Source organism: Oryza sativa, chromosome 1 (assembly GCF_034140825.1).
Source record: "Oryza sativa Japonica Group chromosome 1, ASM3414082v1".
Classification (NCBI taxonomy): Eukaryota; Viridiplantae; Streptophyta; class Magnoliopsida; order Poales; family Poaceae; genus Oryza; species Oryza sativa.
The window spans coordinates 30,421,953-30,446,178 of NC_089035.1; the positions used below are offsets into that span (position 1 = coordinate 30,421,953).

Here is a 24,226-nt window from a genome sequence, read left to right on the forward strand (position 1 = left end):
CCAATTCATCTATAGCCAATCTAATAGCTCATTCATACAATAGTTACATACTATACTATAAATATCTGGTCCTACCTATCATACACATACCGCGTCTTGGAGTCCGTGCTACAGCTAGCTATAAATCTGTAGCCCGCTGCTCCTTTTTCTCCTTATTTATCTCTTTAAAATATGTTTGCAGCTGGCTTATAGCCTGCTATTGTAACCAAAGTTTCGCTGTCCGTCCGTCTCCTGTTCTAGCAGTAATGCATTGGGAAGGGGAGGAAAGGCTGCAGAGCTGTAGTGCGAGAATGCGAGCGTTTGGTTGCTTCTGTTTATGCTCCCACTTCGCGGCATATAGCCCTATTGGAACCGGGTTCTCTGTCACGTCTCGGATGAGTCGCTCTCACGAGGCTATCCCTGCCCTGTGCGGCTCTTCCTGCCGAGTGATTAGTTCTCTTTCATTTCATCTTAAAAAAAAAGTTAGGGCATCTTTAATTCGAAGAAAAAACATAAAAAAATTTGAAAGATTTCAATATTATAGGAAAAAATTCCTGTGAATGTTTTTAAACAAATGATTGGATCATATGTTGATCTTTTAAAATTCATATGGAATAGACAATTCTATAGAGATTTTAAAGGAATTTTAGCTAGAGCTTCAACTGAAAATCTCTTTTATCTAATTCCTGTGATTTTTCTGCAGTCTAATTCTTCTTTTTTTTTGTTTTGTACTTATATTCCTATCAAAATTCTATGTTTTTCTTATTCCCTCGTTTTTCCATTCCTGCGATTCAGAGAGACCCTTAGGCTCTGTTCATTCCAGGGTGATAGGGGAGATTAAGTCTCGTTTTCCGCGCGCACACTTTTTAAACTACTAAACGATGCGTTTTTTGTAAAAAAGTTCTATAGGAATGTTGCTTTAAAAAATCATATTAATCTATTTTTGAAATTTAAAATAGTTAATATTTAATTAATCATGAGCTAATGGCTCACCTCGTTTTACGTATCTTCTCAATCTCCTCAATCCCCTTCTCTTCGAACACACCCTTAATCTCTTTCAGATATGAGATAAAAAGGAAATTATGTGTCAAGCACAAGTAGTATGTGCACTCCCATGATTAAAGGTGCAAGTGGAAAGATTCGCAAACCCATTTATAATTCAAATTAATAGATAACCCAAAAGGTTGTCTGTTTATTATTTGTATCATACATAGGTTCGTGGATCGGTCTGCTTGCACCTTTACCTATGATCTTTCTGATATAAAAAAACTGACTGGCTCCCATCCCATTCATGCCATCTCGGTACCTCACGCTTTCTGCAACGTACGCGCGCCCATCTGAAGATAACATAATCTAATCCGTGTACATATGTCACCCGGGAGTCAAAACCACACCGCGCGCACCACTCGCGGCCGCGTGTCGACGTCTCCACCACACCCCCGCTCGCTCCGTCTCTTCTGCGGCATCAAAAATCTACTGCCCCCGTACTAGCTTTCGGTATACCGGCCGGCCCGTGCGTAATGTAGTCATGTACTCCGAGCAGGTGGTACGCGACAGCGACGCGTACGTACAGGCGTCAACCGCGACTCCGCCCCTGCGCGCGCGCGCTACGGTTTCCAACCGAATCGAAAGGTAAAAAGCGAACAGGGAATGCGACCCCAGATATCACCCGGCTGCTCTACAACCCCGGCGTTTGTCACGTTGAGACTTGTACGGTTCCGCGCGTGGAACCGATGCGGCCGAACGCGCCGTGGCCACTCGCTGCGTCGCGCGTCGCGGTCCACGCAGTGAAGTGGTGAGCGCTTCAGGGGGGGGGGGGGGGGGGATAAGACGAAGGTGAAGTTAGCGGTGCAGCAGGAGTATTCCGCAAGAGGCCGCGAGGTGAAAAGACAGCACGCATGTATGGGCACGTATCACCATTTACCACGGAGAACCGGTGTTGTTGATCTCACCATCCATTTCGGCTGACATGACGACCGCTCAATTATCCGCACATTATATGCTTTGCACAGATGCTGAATTGCCAGTGGGATGACGGATTTTGGTGCTTTTGTTTCGCATCATCTGCGAATGGGAGTATAGTGGTGCATATGGCGTCATGCTAGACGCAAACTGTGAAAGCTGCACAAGGCCCTGTTTTTGCTTATCCCTTAAGTACTAGCTCTCCGTCGCCATCAGCCCATCGCCGATCGATAGAACAATGCCAATGAGGTTATAAAACGTGAACTGGCTTGGTTTAGTTCCAATTTTTCCCCTAAAAACATCACGTCGAATCTTTGATACATGCATAGAGCATTAAATATAGATAAAAACTAAAACTAATTGCACAGTTTGCATGGAAATCGCGAGACGGATATTTTAAGCCTAGTTAGTCCATGATTAGCCATAAAAGTGCTACAGTAACTCGCATGTGCTAATGACAGTTTAATTAGGCTCAAAAGATTCGTCTCGCGGTTTCCAGACGAGTTTTGAAATTAGTTTTTTTTATTCGTGTCCAAAAACCTTTTCCGACATCCGGTCAAACATCTGATGTGACAACCAAAAATTTTCTTTTCACGAAATAAACAGCCTCTAAAATTCGGATGCATTGGATTGATTTGTAGTGCGGTTATGTCAGGTTGCCAATAATGCAGCTGTTGGACGAATGGGGCATCTCCAAACGACCAACATCCATGGCCTGATCTGTTCATGCTCTGCTTTCATGTGCAAGCACTAGCTCTCTCTAGAGAAGATGAGTGGTGCGTGTACTGCAAATGGGGCAGATTTAGTTGCATAAATTGCACTAAAGAATTTTAATCAGACGCCCGGTACTAGAGAACATGGTTTGTCTCCCTTCAGAAAAGAGGGAGAAAGAGGTGCCATGATGGTTTATTCCCCTATCAGCAGACTTGATTGGATTCTATTGTCTCAAACTGACCAGGTGATGCCTCACTAGAAAAATATGCAAACTTTCAATATGGTTCGAAAAATATAGAGAACAACAAAATTGCAGTGATGATAATAGGAGCAGTGGGCATGATGACCACCGTCCTTTGTATTGAGGAAAACATATGACCACTGTCTGGTACAGTGCTTCGACCTGTCATGCCATGAATTGGTAAACAAATATATTCCAGTACAATTTAATGTATTATACTCCTTGTTTGATGGAAGACAGTGACACCGACTTAGATAATAAAATGTTAAAGAAGTTGGAAACATTTCTCTGTACGTGATCCATCGTGGCATAGCGTTTCCTTCCCCTGAATCATGTATAGTAGGTATTTTGTTTCAGAACGTAATCTAGTCAAAGCACACACCTAATACCAACATAGAGAACAGTTTTGCTTAAGAAAAATCATTGCCCACGGAATCCAGAAGCAATACGAACCAGCTATGCTTGTACCAAATGTCAATCCTAGTATTGATACAGCTGAATAATCTCAGACGAGGAAAGATGAGCTCCTGATCTTTTTACAAGTCAATCATGGTTGAGCATTGCCCCATTCGATCTTTCTTGGTTGGCTAGCATGCCTGTTGTTTACGATCTTCAAGAGGATTCTTCTTCGACCTGTTGTGCTCTGGGCCAGACAACACGCCTTCTTTTACATCATTTGTGTAAAGTAACAATATGCTACCAACCACAAGTTCTGCGTGATCAGTATTAATATTTGAGAGTGCCCCATATAACAGCATAACTGTAGACTAGCTGAAGTCACACGTAAAACACTAGAGAAAAATGAAGAGATGCAGGAATGCCCAAACAAATTTGTGTGAACATGGCAGTTGTTTTTCCTGTGTAAGAAAGAAAAAAAAAAGAAGAAGAGGAGAAACTTTTATAACGAAACAAAAACTAGTGCAATGGTTATGCTGGCCCAGATGAGGAGTGCACCCAAAAGGTGAGATAAAGCGAAGTAGGAAGGGAGATCTGCAGGCGGCAGCCAGGCAAGCAACATCAATTGCCCTAGCTAATCCGGCTGATCGCTGTCAAGCTACTGGTGAAACAGCCTCCAAACCAAGCTGCTTTGCGTGGAAAACACGTGCATGCGGATTTGCTTGGAAATCTCTCCGCGCATACGCTGTGCCCATGCCATGGCAGCCACCGGCCCACCGCCGTGCATACGCACCGTCCATTTTTTTCACTCGGCCATACGCTCCAAGTTGGAACCTGAAGAAGTGTGAAACTCCCACCGGATGAAATGACGATGCAACAACCGTTAAGACTCTAGCGACAAATCCGTAGTATTCGGATAGGTACCGAGGTAGTGTGGTACACGAAGAATGTAACTTTGACACGCGCGGTGGTCGGCAAACTGCACAAACATGGGTGTGTTTAGTTCCATGTTAAAATTGAAAGTTTGACTAAAATTAAAAGTTAAAAAAAAAGTTGAAAGTTTGACTAAAATTGAAAGTTTTGATATGATAAAAAAGTTATAAGCTTAAAGAAAAAGTTGAGAACTAAACCAAGCCCATGTCAAGATTTCAGTCACATCGAACTAATTAACCCTGGTCCGCGATACAGGTCACGTACAACGGCGACGAGACGAGCGAAGAAAGATAGCTACAGGTTTTTTCGCGTCGAAAGAAGCTTCGTTCGCTGCGAGGAAGAAGAGCAAGTGGTAGCGGCAGCGGTAGCTGTAGTACAGGAGTAGGGAATCCCCGTGACCGTGATAGGAGGATAAACCGGGTCTCCGTCCAGTTCAAGTATAGCAATGGACGTACGGTGCGCAGCGGGGCACAGCACCAGCACAGGTCGGCACGAGGAGAACGCGGAGCTTGGTTTGGTCACCGCGATAGCTGTTCTTCCAGTCACCGAGAGCCAGCCGGGACGACGGTGGCCCAAGCCGGGGTGGTCAAGGCACGGGCGGGCGCCGCGGGCGATTGGTCGCGCGCGTACGTGCAACTTGGGGAGAGACCACGACACAGCCAACCCACGCGCCGCGTGGCGCCACATCGTGAGCCTGCACGTCGCGGCCGTGATCCATCCACCATTCCACCGCCACCAGCGGCGCTGGTACAAGTAGGGGGGGGTGCTTTGCTTGCTGCGGGCTGCGGCTCTACTCTAGGGTCCCTCTAGGCCAGCTGCCGTGCAGTCCAAGTCCAAGTCCAAGTCCAAGCGCTAATAAATTTGCCGTTTTATAGCTTCGCACCGGACTCGATAAAAAAGGGAACCGGAAAGGGAAGGCGGACGGAGAAGTTGCCTTTTGCTGTGTGCGCTGTGTTGGTGGGCTGTGACGAGGGCGCGAATGGCCGGCGCCTCCTCCACCTCCGCGTCGGCGCGGGCCACGCCACCGGCTCGCTCATTGCCTCCGCTCGGCGCGTCGGGGAGCCAGCAGGAGCCGGCTGCCACTGCGAGCCACCACGCCGCCGGCGCCGGCGCCTCGTCCAGGCCGATGCGGCGCAAGGGAAGGAAGCAGAAGCAGGTGAGCGCCGCGCTAGCTAAAGCTCGCTCGCTCTCTCTCTCTCTCTCTCTCTCTCTCGGATCGGAGTTTCGTTGCTCGGGGGCTAACTGATACGTTTGGTCGGACGCGACGCGGGGCATGCACACAGCTGTGGCCGAAGACGGTGCTTCGGAAATGGCTCAACATCAGGTCGCCGGAATCCGACTTCAGCGCCGACGAGGGCGAAGCCACCGGCGACGACGACACCGATAGCGAGTTCGAGTACGAAGGTGATCTAGACCCTCTCCCTCTCTCTACCACATGGGCTTCATTATTGCAAAATAAAAATAAAAAAAAATCGAAACCAAAATTCGCTGTGAAGCTCAATGGATCGGGAAATGCATTCGGGTTTTGGTTCAACCACTGGTCCCTCGTCTCCAGAATTGATCTTTTTGTCCATCATAATTCTTTGGAAAAGAAAAGTTGTGGACCAGAAGAATGCATCGATTGGTTTGGTAGGTGGATGTTTTTGCTTACAACCAATAAAGATGAGAGCTTTGACGGTTGCTTCTTTCAACTTGAGCTGGTCCAGTTAGCACTTAGCACAACCGTAAGATTCTGGTATTTCAGGGGGGAAAAAGGATAGGAAGTGGAAGGGGAGTTAACGAAATTTGGAGATGCCTTTCTAACCTTGCTCATTAGAGCAAGTTTAATAGTAGAGCTTACTCCTTACTAAATTCATTGTAGAACTAACATGTATAATATATTAGCTACGAGGTTAGCTCTATTTGTTTTCCTCCTCTTTCTTTCCCTCACCACGAAGTTAATGCATATTTTTGGAGCATGTTTAGAGCTAGCTTTTCTATGAGAGTCACTCAATTTTTTCTCTCTCTTCCACTTAAGCATATAGCTTTTTTATAACTCACTACTATCCTCGCTCTTAAAAAAAGTAGAGGTGGACTGTATTGTTCTTTTGGTTTCTTGTGGTGGTGTATTCCCAACTCCTAGGCTATTCCTTTGGTTTGTTTATTCCTCCGTTTACCTAGAACAAAAAAACAAAATTAGACGTTGAATTCAAAGAATGTTAAAACCAATGTTTCTTTTGTTTAGTGAATTTCAAAACGACAAGCTCTCCCATCCTATTCCTAAGATAGTATACTAGTACAATCTTTCTAAAGGAAATAAGGAAAAAAAATGAAAGGACATCTGAATCTGACGGCCATAAATACATTTGCCGCACATGTATGCTGACAAAAAGGAGGCAGCTTTAAAAAAGGGAAAACAAGTGTAAATTTTGCACTTAAATTTGTTGGCTACGGCATATGTATGTTCAGTTCTTTTTCAAAAATTGGTTCTAATAATAGTTGAACTTATAATGGGATTTGTGCAGAAATGTGCCATTGGGAGCGCCAACTATATGATGAGGAGAGGAGACTGCGTGGTTTGGGCGCTGAGACAATTGGTATTTATTTGATTCGCATAATTATTGTGTTCAACACATTCATCGGCAAAAGGGTTATTGACAAAGCATCACATGAAAAATTTGAACTACATATCACCAACGAAATAAGTTACTATATTAATCACAGTAGCAAACTTCTTTTTTTCTGGATGCTTATTTCCAGGTTTTGTTTAATAGTATGTTTTCTTCTTTGTTTTGCCACACACTGAAAATTGTGAAATACGGTGTTGATTCTGCCAAACTAAGAGATACTACATGGTACATACTAGTCCACCCTTTCACCAATTTTCGATGGGAACTAGTACTACCTCTTAAGCACCTCTGGCATACACATCCTATCAGAGAAAACCCAGGTAGCTTCCTTGTGCACTGACGAAGACTATCAAATCTTCAGATAGCCAAATGGAGGGTGCTCCCTACAAGCTTAATAGAAGGCGCAAGTCAGAGACCCTTCGTGCCCAATATATCGACATTAAGGAACTCAGGCATGCATTTGTTCTCCCTTCAGATTATCTGGACTTGCCTAGTTGTTTGTTCACAGTATTTTCCGTAAGAATTTGCTTCAGATAAGCTAAATGACTTGGTTTGTTCCTCAATATATTTATCTTTCCTAGCACAAGAATAACCCCTTAAGATCAAGCCTAATTGCAGCTGAAACCTATAAAATCTACTGCCGTTCTGTCACTATTCCTTAAAATGTTGGTTTGATATGCAGGGTCTGCGTAGGAACATGGAATGTTGCAGGAAGACTTCCACCTGATGACTTGGATATTCAAGATTGGTTGGATATGGAGGAGCCAGCTGATATTTATGTTCTTGGGTAAATTGTTGCATCCCATCTTGTTACTTATTCATATTACACTATGACTGATATTTCTCCTTTTTATTTTTTTCACCTATTAAACAAATTGAACTTATTATCTTTTAGATTTCAAGAAATTGTTCCATTAAATGCTGGGAATATATTTGGTGCTGAAGACAACCGTCCTGTCGCAATGTGGGAACATATCATTCGTGAAACATTGAATAAGATTAGTCCTGATAAACCAAAATATAAATGTCACAGTGATCCTCCTTCTCCATCAAGGTTCAAGCCTTCTGACGATGTGGAAGATGAACTTGTTAGTGAATCTGACAGCGAAAGTGGCGGGGAAGTGCACCCATGGAATGAACAAGATTTTACCGTTGATGATGACAGTGTTCATAGTAATAAATATGAGCACTCTACTTCTGGTCCTACTGAAACTACCGTAAATGGAAACAACTTCAGCAGGGTGCCTTCAATGAAGATTTTCGATAGATCACACAACTTAAGTTTTAAAGACTATGTATCTAGTTTGGAAGAGCCAATCCATCAAAAAATGTTAACTAAAACACTCAGCTACTCAGAGAGGCTTGGAATGATTTGGCCTGAACAACCGTTGGATATATTGGCCCAGCGTCTTCCAGACAGCACGAAACCATTTATTTCAGAGAAGGCACTGAGGTCATGTTTGTCTTTCAAATCAGCACATGGAGATTCCAATGCTTTTCCAGATGATTGTTTAGTTCATGATTTTAACATCAAAAGTGCACTAGTCAAAACGAAAAGACCATACTTCGTAAGGATAATAAGCAAGCAGATGGTTGGAGTTTTTATTTCAATATGGGTACGAAGAAGCCTGCGGAAGCATATTCAAAATTTGAAAGTATCAACCGTAGGTGTCGGTGCTATGGGTTATATTGGTAATAAGGCAAGTTCCCGTGAAGCACATCATTCTCAATTCCTTTAGCAATTCCAAATATGTAGAAAACAATTAGCATTCCTTTTTTTGGATAATAGAAATGGTTTACATCTCCGGCCTCTACTGTTAGGCACAGCCAAAATTAGCATTCTTTTATACTATATTTGTTTTCTTAATGATCATATTACACTTTCGTTTTAGCACCTAGTTTTGTGCACTTTGGTCGTACCATCTCATGTACATTTACTATGCGCTGGTAAGTCAATGTGCTATTTAGAAAACAATGGGCTAATTTTTCTTACTTGACATGCTCCAGGGATCAATAGCAGTAAGCATGTCCATTTATCAAACACTCTTTTGCTTTATATGTTGCCACCTGACCTCTGGAGAAAAGGATGGAGATGAACTGAAAAGGAATGCTGATGTGCAAGAAATCCATCGAAGGACAATATTTAATCCGGTTTCCAGAGTTAGCATGCCTAAGACTATATATGACCATGAGTAAGTACGTAAACTTGCAACTCTAAAACACTAGAAGCTCAGTACGCAATTCCTAAAGCTCTAGCTAAACTAAGCATGTTTTTTATCCATGCCATTTGATACTCTTTTGGAGATGATGGCTCAATTTCAGTTTAGATTGTGTTTGGCGTCACTGTTTACTTGTTTAAATATGATGGGATAACAAGGGATAAATGATTAAAGTGAATCTGTGCATATTAGTGGCAAAAATCACATAATGAAGCAGATGATGGCTCAATTTCAGTTTAGATTGTGTTTGGCGTCACTGTTTACTTGTTTAAATATGATGGTATAACAAGGGATAAATGGTTGAAGTGAATCTGTGCATATTAGTGGCAAAAATCACATAATGAAGCATGTGTTCGAGGGTTGCACACATTTGAAATTTTTCTTATACTTCTTTTGTTCATTTTAGTTTTATTTGATCAAGAATTGCAGGAAACATTGCTTATTAGTTTATATAAATCTTATCAGTTTGTCTAATATTTTTATTTTCTTGAATATTTCAGAAGGATAATATGGTTAGGAGATCTCAATTATAGGATCAACTTATCATATGAAAAAACACATGAATTCATATCCATGAAGGACTGGAATGGTTTGTTCCAGAATGACCAGGTAAAGTTTTGGCAGCAGTGCAGCATCTTGTGACATACTCCTACTACTTTATAAATACATAGTACCTCACTGTTTTCTACTCTATGATAGCTAAAACGAGAATTTAAGAAAGGGCATTTATTTGATGGGTGGACTGAAGGAGTTATCAGCTTTCCCCCGACATACAAGTACAAGGTTAACTCAGAGAAATACACGAGTGATGAGCCAAAATCTGGAAGGAGAACACCTGCCTGGTATGCTAATCTGATCATTCGTAACTTGATCTGCATACGCTCTTCATTTTTTTTTATCCTGTCCTTTCTTAATACTCCCTCCGTCATAAAATACTTGTCTTTCTAGCATTCAAAAGTTGTCCTAAAATAGTTATCACTTTGAAGTATTACTTGTGACATCAACCACTTACAATTCAAATTTCTCACCATTCTACCCCTCAACTATAATCTCAGATCCACCTATACATTACTACTATTTAATAAGAGGTATTGTAGTATTTTTTTTCTAACCCTAATACATGCTAAACAACCTAGAATGGGACGGAGGTAGTAACATTTTTCCTCGTTGTTTACACGATTAATCACCTCATAACTCATGAAGGTGTAAGAGGTATTGTAAGAGGTATTGTGTAAGAGGAAAGAATTGGTCCTCATAACTCACGATTAATCACCTCATTACTACTATTTAATAAGAGGTATTGTAAGAATTGAGGTTGTGTATGAGGAAATCTCTAAGTTGCGATGAGCGATGCGTGCTAACAAAAAAAAATATTGTTTAACTTTGTAGGTGTGACCGAATTCTTTCCTTTGGCAAGGGAATGAGGCTGCAGGCCTACAGGACAGTTGATATCAGGCTATCCGATCACCGCCCTGTGACAGCTGTGTACACTTCCGATGTTGAGGTTTTCTGTCCCAAAAAGTTGCAGAGAGCTCTTACCTTCACCGATGCAGAGGTTGAGGACCAATTCTCATTTGAGGAAGAGAGCACTTCTGGAATCTTTAGCTTTTGACTAGGATGAGCACCAAGTACATCGGGGAATTTATGTAATGAATTGCGATGCTTTTCTGAAGTCTCCGAGGAATTATTGTTCTCACATTTCATCCGCTATTTCCAGTATCCATCCTACTCGCAATTAGCATCGGCCATCATGTACATTCCTTCCACACTCTGTATTTGGAGACCAGGGCGTGGCATGTTTTTTTTTTTTTAGCTTTACTCTTGTGTGCCTCTTCTGACTATGAGGAGTTTGTACGCAATAATGGCCTCCGTGACGATCTGATTTTGTAATTAAACATTTGAATACTGTAGATTCCTAGGCAGACCGATTGTGCAGTTCAGTTGGGGTTTGACCTATACTCCTATGTGCAGTTTTGAATCTATTGCTACCAGTAAGGAAGCAAACCAGTGTACATTAATTAGTACTCTCTCCGTCTCCTAATATAAGGGATCTTTGATATTTTGCTTGTACTGTTTGACCATTCGTCTTATTTAAAAAATATTAGAATTATTATTTATTTTTTTTGACTTACTTTATTATCCAAAATACCTTAAGCACAACTTTTCATTTTTATATTTGCACAATTTTTTAAGTGATCAAACAGTGCAAGTAAAATATTAAAATCTATGTGCAGTTTAGTTCAGTTATTAGGATTGCTTGACCCTGATATATGGACATACTCCCTTCGTCCAGAGAAAAACGAATCTAAAACTAAAACTGAACACATATTCTAGTACAATAAATCTGGACAGAGGTATGTCCAGATTCGTAGTACTAGGATGTGCTACATTTAGCATTAGGTTAATTTTTTATGGGACGGAGGGAGTACGGTGTAGTTTTTGCTTCAGAAGGCTGCAAGTTTTGTGAACTTACATGTGCTGACTGCTGAGTGTGAAGCTGCGTAGTAGCTCCGATGGCACACTGCAGCCTGGACCTGGACAAGGGCGATCAGTCAACCTCCCCCGTTGGATGGAGGAGAGCGAGCTGGACTCTGTCTTTGATGACTTGACCTCCTCGATGACTTGATGTGCCTGCCCTGTGCCACCACGGCACCACGCTATCTGCGATTCTGCGCCCAGAAATAGGGCAAGACGACGTTTTCTCGTGGGGGCTGGCAAGTAGGCAACACGATTACACTGGATTTTTCACATTTTGATCCTTTTGAAAAACTTATTTCGCAAATAGACTCCTGAAAAAACTTATCCCAGAAATGGTCCTTTTTGGGGCGCCAGAGTGGCTGGCGCCGTCATCCAACGGGACGGCGCCAGCCTCTCTGGCGCCGTCCTCCTGCCACCGTGGCGCACGCGAACCGACGTGGCAGGAGAAGGGCGCCAGCCATGCTGGCGCCGCCCCAGGCTAGCGCCGCCGCCTCCATTCCTGTTTCTCTGTATGGAGTTGCAACGGTGTCATTTTTATTTTATTTTTTCGGATGTTTTTTCACACTCAGGATCACGATACAACCAACCACAAAAAAAATTTAAACTCGAACTACCACTTAGCTAAGTCTGAAAATATCTAGCATACCACTTAGTCTACTTTGCACCTTCACTAAAATTAGACCATAACTCCTTTAGTAAAACCCTTTGATCAGCATGTTAAACATAATACACTCTACCACTATATGAAATTACTTAATCTAATTCAAAATATAACCATATGAAATGACATATATAAGTTAAACAGTACATAGAGATATAATTTTTTTATTTTTATTTCATTTTTTTGATATTTTTTTCACACTTAGGAGAACATAGGAACCAACCGTATAAAAAATAAACTCAAACGGACAAAATATGTGACATGTAGAATTTTCCAAAACTCTACCGAAACGGACAAAATATGCCATCTATTAAAATAGGCGTAACTTTCTCATACGGACTCGGAATCAGGCAAATAATATATGCACGGAGATCTACAGAAAAAGTTACATCCGATTCTCCCCAGCTTTGCTGGGTTCGGCGATATTAAAACCTCCAAATTCCGCTTGCAAGATTGTGTTTTCGAGGAGAGAAGTTTTTCGGTGGAGCTTTGGAAAATTCCATATGCCACATATTTCGTCCGTTTGAGTTTATTTTTTACGTGGTTGGTTCCTGTGAGTTCCTAAGTGTGAAAAAAATATCAAAAAAATAAAATAAAAATAAAAAAGTTGCACATCTCTCTCCTCTGCACTAGTTCGGAGAGAGGAGAGGAGAGGAAAAATTATACATGTCACATATTACGTCCATTTGAGTTCAATTTTTCTATGGTTGGTTCTTGTGTGTCCCTAAGCGTGAAAAAAATATCAAACAAATAAAACAAAAATAAAAAAATTCGGGGGGGGGGGGGGGCCCGCCACTCTGGCGCACTCCCCCTAGCCACCTCAGCATCGCCCCGCCACGTCGGCGGTGGGACGGCGCCAAAGAGGCTGGCGCCGTCCTGTTGAACGACGGCGCCAGCCACTCTGGCGCCCCAAAAAGGACCATTTTTGGGATAAGTTTTTCTAGGGATCTACTTGCGAAATAAGTTTTTCAAAAGGACCAAAATGTGAAAAATCCAGCACGATTACACGAGGCTCGCGGTCGCGGCTGCCTGCGGTGCCCTGCTGGGTGGGCGGACGCTCGGGGTCCCCCGGCCCGTGGATCGGTGGATGCGCGGCTGGCTGCCTCGTGCGCTCGTGCCGTTGCCGCCGATGCCAGGTTCCACTTCCGCAATCGGCAGTTGGCAGTTGGCACCGCGGGTGATGGAACGGAGCCCGGCGGCGCACGAGAAAGGGAGGCACAACGCACAACGCACAACGCACAACGCGGGCCTTCCGGTGGGATCAGGCGTACGGAGTACGTGGCTAGGTTGGCACTTGGCATCCTGTCCCAGCCTGCGGCCCGCTCCAATTGATTGATTGATTGGTCTGGCCCGTCGTAGGTCACGCGCCTGCTATCACGTATCCTTGCGTGACAGCACGGCACACATGGCACATGACAAATATTGCGACCAAATCCTATGAAGCAACTCTAAGGGCTTATTCGAACCATGGGATTATAAAAACGTAGGAATAGAAAAATCATAGGAATATGATAGGAATACATGGGTAAAACAGAGGATTGAAAAACACAAGAATTCTGTAGATAAACATGTGTTTGGATAGACAGAGGAAAAACGTAGGAAATGGAAAAAATAAGGTAGGACTAGATGTAAATTTTCCTTTGTTTCTCTATTGATTCCACAGGAAAGGAATGTTTCCTCTGATTTTCCTTTGGGTTGATTCATGTGAAGAAATATTTCCTATATACAGTATTCCTCTGGAAATCCTCTAAAAATCCCTCAATCCGAAGAGGCCCTAACAGAGTTGTCAAATGACTCTATAACCCAAAATTTAACCAGCTTGCTGAAAAAAAAATGCTCTCCCATAACCTTGCCAACTAGCCAAGTTTTGGCCTGGCATAACTGGCTTGCTAAGCGTGAGCTCTACGTGTCTATTCTCCTCCCTATGAGCGACGGCGGTGACGATGAGGTGAAGGCAAGGATGGAGCAAGCGGCGCGTGAGGATAGGCCAGGGGTGGATCCGAGGGCGGGTCGTGGTGACCCAAGCTGCCCTCTTGAGACCGAGTCCTAACCCTCTGTGTCGAGGTTCTAGATCAGTCCACCAAGCTCCAGTGGTCGTCACGACGGCATCGTTGGAACCCATGCCTTATCTTCCCCTTCAACCTCTCCGTCATCACCATCATCGTTGTCGACTCCTCGCCTTCTAGTCACCTCCATGTCTGCCACCATCTCCACTCTCCAACATTGGAGCACCTGAGAATAGGCATCAGAGGGGAAGGATGGGTCGGGTGGGGAGAAGGAAGATGAGGGAGGGAGAAAGAAGTAAAAAGAGAATGACACGTGGAACCCACTCATCATGTAGCTCTTTGCCAACTTCGGGTGGAGATTCACCAATAGAATTTAGTAGTTGTGGGGTCTTTACCTTGCTTGGTTTTTGATTAGTTTGCTTTTACTTTTGGTTTTGTTACTTTGGCTACATACTCACTGTATGAGTTTACTTTTGTGTGAACCTTGTAATAATTGGCTGTATCTCTTGAGCAAATGCCAGAATGTTTCATTCCATTATATAAAAAAAGAGAGGTTGTTGGAATAAACGATAAATTTGACTCTTTACTTTCTTTAGTTTTAGCAAACCGGTCAAATAGAAATTTGGAGAGTTTTTCTAAATTTTAAGAAGCCATATTAGGGGATGTTCTAAGGCCCTGTTTAGTTTCCACGCAAAACTTTTTCACCCTGTCACATCGAATGTTTGGACACATGCATAGAGTATTAAATATAGATAAAAAAACTAGAGTAAATTTCATAAAACTACAGATACTTTGCATAATCTATCACAAAACTATAGATTTAAGAACTAGTTTCACAAAACTACAGGTTTAATATCTTTGTTTATCACAAAACTACAGATTTAATGTCTCCATTCTCACAAAACTACACGTTTTAACAATGCTAAAACATGTAGTTTTGTGAGAATGGAGACACTAAATCTGTAGTTTTGTGATAAATAAAGACACTAAATGTGTAGTACTGTGATAAATGAATACACTAAATCTATATTTTTGTGAAACAAATTCTTAAATATGTAGTTTTATGATAGATTGTAGAAAATACCTGTAGTTTTGTGATAAACAAAGACACTAAATATGTAGTTTTGTGAAACAAGCTCTTAAATATGTAGTTTTGTGATAAATTGTGCAAAACACCTGTAGTTTTGTGAAATTTACTCAAAAACTAATTACACAGATTAAGTGTAAATTACGAGACAAATCTTTTAAGCCTAATTGCTCTATTATTTGACAATATAGTGCTATAGTACACATTTGCTGATGACAAATTAATTGGGCTTAATAAATTCGTCTCACAGTTTACAGGCATAATCTGTAATTTGTTTTGTTATTAGTCTATATTTAGGCCATGTTTGTTTCAGCTTAAGATTATTGTAATCTAGATTATTAAATCAGATTACTCTAAACTGGATTATAATAAGCTGGCATAGAATAAGCTGCGAGTTGTTTGTTTCTCTGGATTATTGGAGGCATCTAAGGTAGTGGGTTTTTAGCCACCCAATAATCTGAGAAAAGCTCCTTCACAGGAGATTATTAGATTATAATAATCTATCATAACAATCTACTTGTTTGTTTCAGCTTATTCCTAATAATTCAGATTATAATAATCTTAAACTGAATCAAACAGGGTCTTAATACTTTAAATATGTGTCGGTATATCCGATAGGAAAAAGTACAAATTACCCCCTGAACTATTGCGATCGACTGAATTCCCCCCTAAACCCAAAAACCAGACACCGTTCACTCTAAACTTTCAATACCGGACAAATTACCCCCCTCAATTCAATTCCAAGCGGTTTTGCGCGTGGCAGTCCAGTCAGCATTTTATTTATAAAAAAAATATGAGACCCATATGTGATACTCCTCTCTCACTTTTCCCCTCTCTCTCCTCTCTCTCTCACTCTCTTTCTCACACTCTTCCTCTCTCTTTCTCGCCGGTCAGCGGCAGGCGGGGGACGCGGAGCGGCGGCGGCGGCGGCCGTGGCCACGACGAACGGCCGCCCCTCGGCGTGGGGACGGATGGAGGCGGGCGGCGGCGGCGGCGGTGGAAGAATTCGTGCTAGCAGAGCAGCAGTGCACATACTACTCCTACCCATTGTCAGGAAAGAAGACGACGACGGCGTGTGTAGGCGAGCTAGCACGTCTTCTTCCTCCGCCACGGCCCAACGAGGCGGCTGGCAAAGCTAGGCAGGCGTACGAACTTGTGGCCGGGAAAACCGCCGGCGTCGCACCGTGCAGGGGCCAACCTGCCGTCCATCATCAATGCCTAAAGGAATCCTATGTCTCGACGCACCAAGCAGCTAGCAGCACAGTGCAGCTCTGCTCTGCTGCTCTGAGAGATTCGGTCATCTGCACTGTCACCGTGTCGCGTCTTACTTACACGGGGCACCTCTTCAACGACGACGACGCCGCCGCCGTGGCGCTGGCCACCGCCGAGATGACGCCGCTGTGGACGCCAGCCCGCTCCCACTCCCACAGCCCTGGCCCCGCGGCGCCGAGCCGGCATCGCGGTCGCATCACCGACTCGTCGTTCGCCGCGAACAACGGCGACGACAACTACTCGGCGGCGTCGGCCGGCGGTGGCGCGCAGCAGCAGGTGGACAGGAAGGCCGCTGACGACCAGTGAGAGAGAGATAGAGAGGAAGAGTGAGCAGCGAGTGAGAGAGAGAAGAGTGAGAGAGAGAGGAAGAGTGGAAGAGGATGACACATGGGTCCCACATTTTTTTAATAAATAGAATGCTGACTGTACTGCCACGCGTACGCCATGTAAACTAAAACCACCGCAGATTGGGTCGAGGGGGTAATTCGTCCGGTTTGCATAGTTAGGGATGAAAAATGTCCGGTTTTATGGTTCAGGGGGTAATTCGGACGACCACGATAGTTCAGGAGGGTAATTCGTACTTTTTCCTATCCGATAATATATACCAAAACTTTTCACCCTAGAATTATTCCTCGCCAGGAGCCTTGCGGGCAGCGAAAACTGGACTGGGCAACTTTTGCCCTTCTCCACATGGACCACGTCCATCTGATTCCACCTCCGGACTTGGGCCGCACGTCGTGTTCCAGCCAACACATATGGGCCGCTTGTTAGCGGCAATCCCGTTCCACTTATATGGGCCGTCATAAACGGGTATTGAGATCTCGTTCCGGGCTCACAAGCGACGCGTCATGGAATTCCACGCGTCATCGATCTTCCTCTTCGCAGCCCAGCGTGGGGAAGGAGAAAGGAGAGAGGGTTAGAGATTGACGAAAGGCGAAATGGCGATGAGCCGATGAAACAAAGTCAGGAGGAAGAGGCAGCGAAAGCTGATATCCATCACAGCCGTTCGGACGGATTTTTCGTCAGGTATCACCAACATCAGGCAGCTCATACCTCGTAGCTCGTCTGCACCAGAGAGCAACGAAGATGACCTGAACTGCTGAACATGGCCACGTTAAAGCTTTGGTACACGCCATATTATTATCAGGTAGTATCAACAACCAAAATAACAGTGCAGCTGTATAGGCTATTTCTTCAACAGGGCAGTCATGTAAGCATAGTACAATATGGACTAAATGGAGGCACTGTCTCGACTCTCGAGTCGACGAAAGCAAGATCCATTATGTAACATATATTTAGGTATACATACACATGAAACACGACGGCACTACTAGCCCCACAAGCGGCCTCTAGTTTGTCGAGCAAACAAACACGCAACCAGGGGCTTTTTCTTCGCTGCCTTTCAGACTATAAACAAAGCAACCAAAGCCCACAGCTTCCTCCTGAAGCTGAACCTTACGGAAATTTCGGGATGAGAACTCCTGATCCCGAAAGGGTTTCTTCTTCATTATCATCTTCATCTTTCTTCTTTTCACAGGGAGTTATGTGTCAGTAACATCGCACAAGTTATGTGCAGCACAGGCCTTCAGGTACGACCTGACGCCTTCAGGCAATTCATGAAGTTAAAAGTGCTTGCTTCTTCTGCCAATACTGCTCGAATCTCTGCCTTGCATACTCCTTGTAGTCGAAGTCAATATCATTGACATGATCCTGCAGAAGATAGAGGTCAGATAATAGCACAGGTTTACAGTGACAGAATGGATTCATATAGTTCTTTTGAAAAAAGAAACAGGCAATGGACATCCAGAAATATGAACATACCGATATTATTCCCCAGAGGCCCCAAACTAGATGACTGGCGAGCGTGTATTTCTCAATGCTTTGGAGAAGGTTCTCCACCTCTTCCGCATCAGGTTCTTCACTTACTAAACAAAATTAGGAGCATATCTTAGCTAGTTATTGTGAAAAAAGTAGTATTCAATGGAAGCTGAATTCGAATTTGTAACAGAAATATTCCTCCAAAAAGAATGGTTGCAGTCAAATAATCATGGTAGTGCCAAAGAAATCTTCAGATAATGAAACGAGAAATGAATTTGCACTTACCAGAATTGCTTAGGTACGTCTTCACAAAACGCTTCTGCTCATCAGTGTCTGCCACATGTAGAATAGCAAATAAGCAAGGTGGACCAAGATTGTGTAAACTGATTTAAGTACCAAAACATAAGCAAAACAGCGCATTGGTAGTATTTTTGGGTACCTGGATATTTACTGTAGTCCAGTCTATGTGGCTTCTCTGAATGATAGTCTGCTGCCATCTCGCAGAAATGATTAGCGATGTCATACGCAACTGGATTGAAGCTGGCATATTCATAATCCTGTATATATATGAGAAGAACAGAAAGGATCAAATTGCCAACAATTAATTGGGGCTTGTCATATATGTAAAGAAAAAGGAATCAGATTTCCTTAAGAAACAGTCGTGACAAATTGGTATACAGAAGGGAAAAAAAAAGGAGCAAAGCATCAGTCCTCCATAAGGTAGGTAGTGTCCAAAACCAAAACTATGTTGTTTTTTAGCAGAGCCGTGACAATTTAAAATGTCGAGGGGGAAGGGAACGCAACAAACAAAAAACAAGTTGTATGAAAGGGAAAAGGGCTGGCGCTATTCCAACTAGTGAAAATGATACGGCAGTTCCAACTATCCCATATCGCTTGTTGTTCAACAGATGATCACATGAGAGAAGAAACTTAAAAGTTCTACAACCTACGTTCAATAGCCTCTTCTACATTTCACATTTGCACATAATAGATACACGCAAAAAAAATGCAGCAAAAAACAAATATGATCACAGGGACATTATTGTGAATGAATATTACTCACGATGATAGTCAACATGTTGGTGTCTTCATCAATCATGATGTTGCCATACTGAAGATCGTTGTGGCAAAAACCAATCCCGTGGTAATCCCCTGAAAATTCTTTCTCCAATGCAGCAATCTCGTTCTCCAGGCTACCCAGCCGAAATTTCTTGGATTCATCAGATGAGCACAGGTTCCTTGCAGTTTTGAGCCAGTTTCTAGAAAAAGCACGGCCAGGTTTAGTTTTATATACTTATTAAAAGTGCCAAGTGTATATTTATCTGAGAAAATGCTCTTACTTCAGTCGGTCCCAAATGAGTACAGATTTCGGGCCAGGCATGTCAAGGTTGTGGAATTCCCTCAGTTTTGACGCCACCAGAGCTGAAATTTCAGGATCACGAAGGTCTGCTGCAGATAGTGTCTGAAAGAAAGTAATTGCATTAATTTTTGTATATGCTTGAGTTGCTGACGTAACAGGTTGGACAGTTATTCCATCGTGATAACATTTCATTATCACCAGAAAACTTGAGGAGAAAAATCTGATAGTAGGAGTATTGCACGAAATTTCGTTCTTTTTTTCCTTTTGTTCGTCCAAGAAAACAACACAAGATATCCCTTTTATGAGAGTGACACATGTATTAAAGCAAAATGAAGAATCCAGAAAGTGCTTCGACTCGCAATTTAACAGCTATAGCCTAATTCACTTTCTAAAAGAGATTCCGCAAGAGAAATAGACCATGTATGGTCTAGATTTACTCCATTCAGTCCTTACTTTACACCAGTTTAGTCAGCTATCTTGCTTTTCTCAAGTCCAATAAATTGTTTTCAATCAACAGCTTCTCTGAAAGAGACATCTCCTGTTGTCGAATGGACAATTATCAATTCTAGCTGACTAATTCAAACGAAAGAAAAAAAAATCTTTCAAACGAGTTATTAATAGCTTCACCGACTATTGACTTTGTATCACAATTTTACTGACAATACAGGAAAGAGTGCAAAGAAAACTAAATTCCAGCTGTTGACAATACCCTTAAAAATAAGATTGTACGCCTCATGCCACAGAGGCAAATAATTTTGGGAGATAATTGGTGTGGGCATAAACAATTCCTGTTAAGTAGGAGAGATATTTGACTAGGGCATGAAGAGAGATTTTATGAACTGATAGATAAGAAAGGTCTAAGGAATTGCAGATTCCCACGGCAGAACCTTTTAGAAAACGATAACCAGACTGCAATAAATAAGTCGGAATAGTGCCTGTAGAATCTTTAAAGTATCAAGAAGAACGTTAAAGCCCAAATTGCTACGAGTTCAGCTAAAAAAATTATCAGTATGCAAGAACAAACTCCAAAATCTGCCTAATTTTGGTGCTAATAAACTTAGGAAAATAACTTTTCACTAACGCGGTAAAATCAACAAAGATTTATTCGTCCAAAGCACAAAAGGTACCACCAAAATCCCCTAAAAATCCCTACCCAATTTAATAGTTCAAGAGAGTCGAAGATAAACAGAGGAAAACTAAAGGGAAAAAACGGGAGGAGAAAACACAATCCGTGGCGCGAGGAAGGCTAGACAGTTTGGCTACAGCAGCGCGGAATCATATCATATTCATGTGCACCTACCCTTGCGTGGATGAACTCCTCGACGCGGCCGTTGGTGAACCGGCCGAGGAGGCGGGGGCCTTGGCCATGGCGAGACATGCACTCGAAGGTGCGCACCTCGTCCTCGCGGTCGAAGAAGAGCTCCACGCCGTCGCCGTATATCCGCACGAGGACCTTCCTCACCTCCCTCTCCCTTGCGGCCGCCTCCGCCTCCACCTCGCCGCCGTCGGCGGTGGCCGGGGCGCCGTTGAGCCAGCGCACCTGGTACACCTCGTTGGTCATGGCGCCCTTGAGCGGAATCACCTGCAGCGCCCGGCAGTCGGCAACGTCCGCCCACGACGCCGCCATCTCGTGCAGTAGCCGCCGCGCCTCCCTGGGGATCCGTGGCTGCGCCGCCGCCTCCGCCGCCCGCTGGCCCTGGCTCTGGTTCTCGATCGCCACCATCCTTGCTAATCACGTCCTTTTACCGTTTTTTTTTCTCTCTCCCTTTTTGCTCGCGATCAAGAAAGAAGAAAAGCTGAAGCGAAGTGGCTAGAGATGAGAAGAGGAATGGCTAATCACGCTTTCTAATTTTTTTTTCTTTTTCTTCGATTTGGATATCTTTCCGAAGCAAGATTAGAGAAAGAGTTGCAAGTAACAAGCGTACTAGCGAGTTTTCCTCCAATCTGATCCGCTATCGCTACGATTCACCCTCGGGGATCAAGGAGCGGGGCCGCGTATAAATAGAGTCCGCTGCGCCGGGATTTTGTAGATGCCCCCTCCAAGTTTTATCTACGTTCTATACCAGGGCCTCCCTTGTCAAACAACTGTTGACCTAGCGTATTTTTGTTGCTTAGCTTGGAAGTCTCACAGGTTACAAAGTCACTGGGTCGTCAGCAACTTCTTTTTTTCTTGTACGGTTTACGATATACGGTATACATATTTCAAGGGGTGAAAACTGTCACAGAAATTCCCGATCGACCGGACGCCGTTCCGTTTAAGGGGTACCTTTTTGTCTATTTTTATATTTTGTTTTTTCTAATTTCTTTATACATCGTATTAATGTCGATATTGAGTAGTTTAAATGATAAATATGGTCAATTACCAGCCGATCGAGCATCGTTTCCGAAAAAGTGCTACCGAATCAGACCGTTTTCACCCTATTTCATAAGGTTTCCAAGACTAAATTTCTACTATTGATCGGTTAAAAATATTTCTGACTATACGGTATACAAATACATTTTAAAATATAAGACTAAACTTCATTAAATTTCAACTGCCGAGTACTCTTAATATATAGCTGTAAATAGAATTATATCAATTAAACAAAGTAACTAGTTAATTTTTGACGGAAGTTGTTGATTTACCTTAATAGAGTCTAAAGAGATGCACTATATAGGTTGTGTTCTTTCCCCAGGTTTCCAACTCCCCTCTCTTGTTTTTTTCCAAAAAAATTCTATATGAAAGTTGTTTTAAAAAATCAAATTAATCTATTTTTGAATATTTTTTGCTAATACTTAATTAATCACGCTCTAATGGGCCGCTCCGTTTTCTGTGTGTGGGACATGGGTTCCTAACCGGAACTAGCGAACACATCCATAGTATAGTTGCAAGAGGTGTGTGACTTTAATCTTAAGATCTTGTGTTTAATTTTTTAATGCGCTCACAATTTCTTATAATTATATTTGATAACCAAGCTTCTCCTTGGTTGTCCTTATTTTTCACAAAGTTTACTCCATTTTGACATATAGCATCTTTGCTATACAATTTCATCTTCCCTTTATTTTCCACCGACTTATCATTTCAAACAAGTAAGGTGACCGGAATAACATTGGATGGAATTGTTACCTTCACGAGTTTAAGTCACTCACAAACCAAACCACATGTCTATTGTCAACTCCTCACAATTAGTACTACAACCAGGCTCCTCATCTGCCCTCCCGTCCCTACAACCAGGCTAGCTATTGCACTTATTCTCTCTATTTCATATTATAAGTCGTTTTAATTTTTTTCAGACTATATCCTTATACAAAACGATAAATATTATCAATTTAAAGTGAGCAATAAGGACTAAAGTGACCAGGGATCAAAATTAGAAACCAAACTAGTTGTCCTTACCCATAACATTTTTGGACAAAAACCATAATATCGATCCATATAGCAGAGTCGAGTACCCCACGTTACAAAATAATAAACCAGCTAATGAAAAAAAATCCATATATTCCAGGCTGGCCGAGCCAAGGGGCACACGCTCCATTCTTTCAGAAGCCAGGGTCTATTCCATGAAAAGGCAACAACCGACCCATCGCACTGCACCTATCAGCGAGCGCCACCTGTACGGCCCGCGGCCGGCCACGGCGGATCCCGTGTGGAGGTGGCAGCGGCGACTCGCGTCCGCGCTGGCCGCCGTCTACCGCGCGGCTCACACGCGTGGTGCGGGCGGTTGGGGATTTGATTATCTTCAGAGCAGTTACAGTAATAGTAGGCTATAAGCCAGCTGTAAATATATTTTAAAAAAATAAATAAGGAGAGAGAAAAACAGCGGGCTACAGATTTGTAGCCACCTTTAGCATAGACTCTAAGACGTATTGTGTGTATAACAGGTGGGACCATGTATTAATAGTGTAGTATATAACTATTATATGAATGAGCTGCTAAATTGATTATAAATGAATTGGAGCTAGTAGTTAGCTATATTATTATTAAACTTGTTCTCACATAGGAGCACGCGGGCACACGGCCATGCGATCTGCGTGGGCAAATTCATCGCCGTGTTTTTGCTTCGTTCGAGCCTATATAATAATCGATTTTATAGAGAAGCTAGCAAAGGCGTTTTTGTCAAATCCACGTCACAAATTCGTTGCGACTTGCGAGCCTTATCCTGTAGTATGAATATGTGTATATCGAAACAAATAAGGGGATGGCCGATCGATATTGACCTCTAACACTTGCCTCTTTGTTAGCAACATTTGGACCCACGGTCCCGCGGCGAAGTCACGGTTCCATTTTTAGCACACGGCACACGTGCTCTGACTTTTGCGACCGCTTGCTGATGGCATGATACGGTGTTGCTGCTAAGGGGGTGTTTGGGAGAGAGGGGCTAAACTTTAGCCTCTCTCTTAAAAACATAAGTCCCTCCCTAGGTTTGACAGTGTTGCTTGTTTGGTTCTTGTGAAGCTGTGATTAGTTAATTCCAGAAGCAAATCATCTCCCATTGTCTATGCGAGGGGATG

General features: G+C 42.9%; 2 protein-coding genes across 2 annotated transcripts; one reads left to right on the plus strand and one right to left on the minus strand.

Annotated features, from left to right (window-relative positions):
- Positions 1-5,148: 5,148 nt before the first annotated feature.
- LOC4325585 (type IV inositol polyphosphate 5-phosphatase 3) lies at positions 5,149-11,112 on the plus strand. Its single transcript, XM_015773616.3, has 10 exons — positions 5,149-5,381; positions 5,509-5,629; positions 6,730-6,801; positions 7,196-7,286; positions 7,517-7,621; positions 7,730-8,534; positions 8,842-9,026; positions 9,554-9,662; positions 9,753-9,895; positions 10,443-11,112. Exons 1-10 carry the CDS (start codon positions 5,205-5,207, stop codon positions 10,663-10,665), a joined length of 2,031 nt encoding a protein of 676 aa, XP_015629102.1. The 5' UTR covers positions 5,149-5,204; the 3' UTR covers positions 10,666-11,112.
- A 6,414-nt stretch (positions 11,113-17,526) lies between these two features.
- LOC4325586 (probable choline kinase 2) lies at positions 17,527-21,708 on the minus strand. The gene is made up of 7 exons (NM_001409405.1): positions 21,036-21,708; positions 19,716-19,837; positions 19,439-19,634; positions 18,815-18,932; positions 18,661-18,708; positions 18,379-18,482; positions 17,527-18,267 (listed from the first exon to the last, which is right to left on the minus strand). Exons 1-7 carry the CDS (start codon positions 21,456-21,458, stop codon positions 18,172-18,174), a joined length of 1,107 nt encoding a protein of 368 aa, NP_001396334.1. The 5' UTR covers positions 21,459-21,708; the 3' UTR covers positions 17,527-18,171.
- Positions 21,709-24,226: the final 2,518 nt, after the last annotated feature.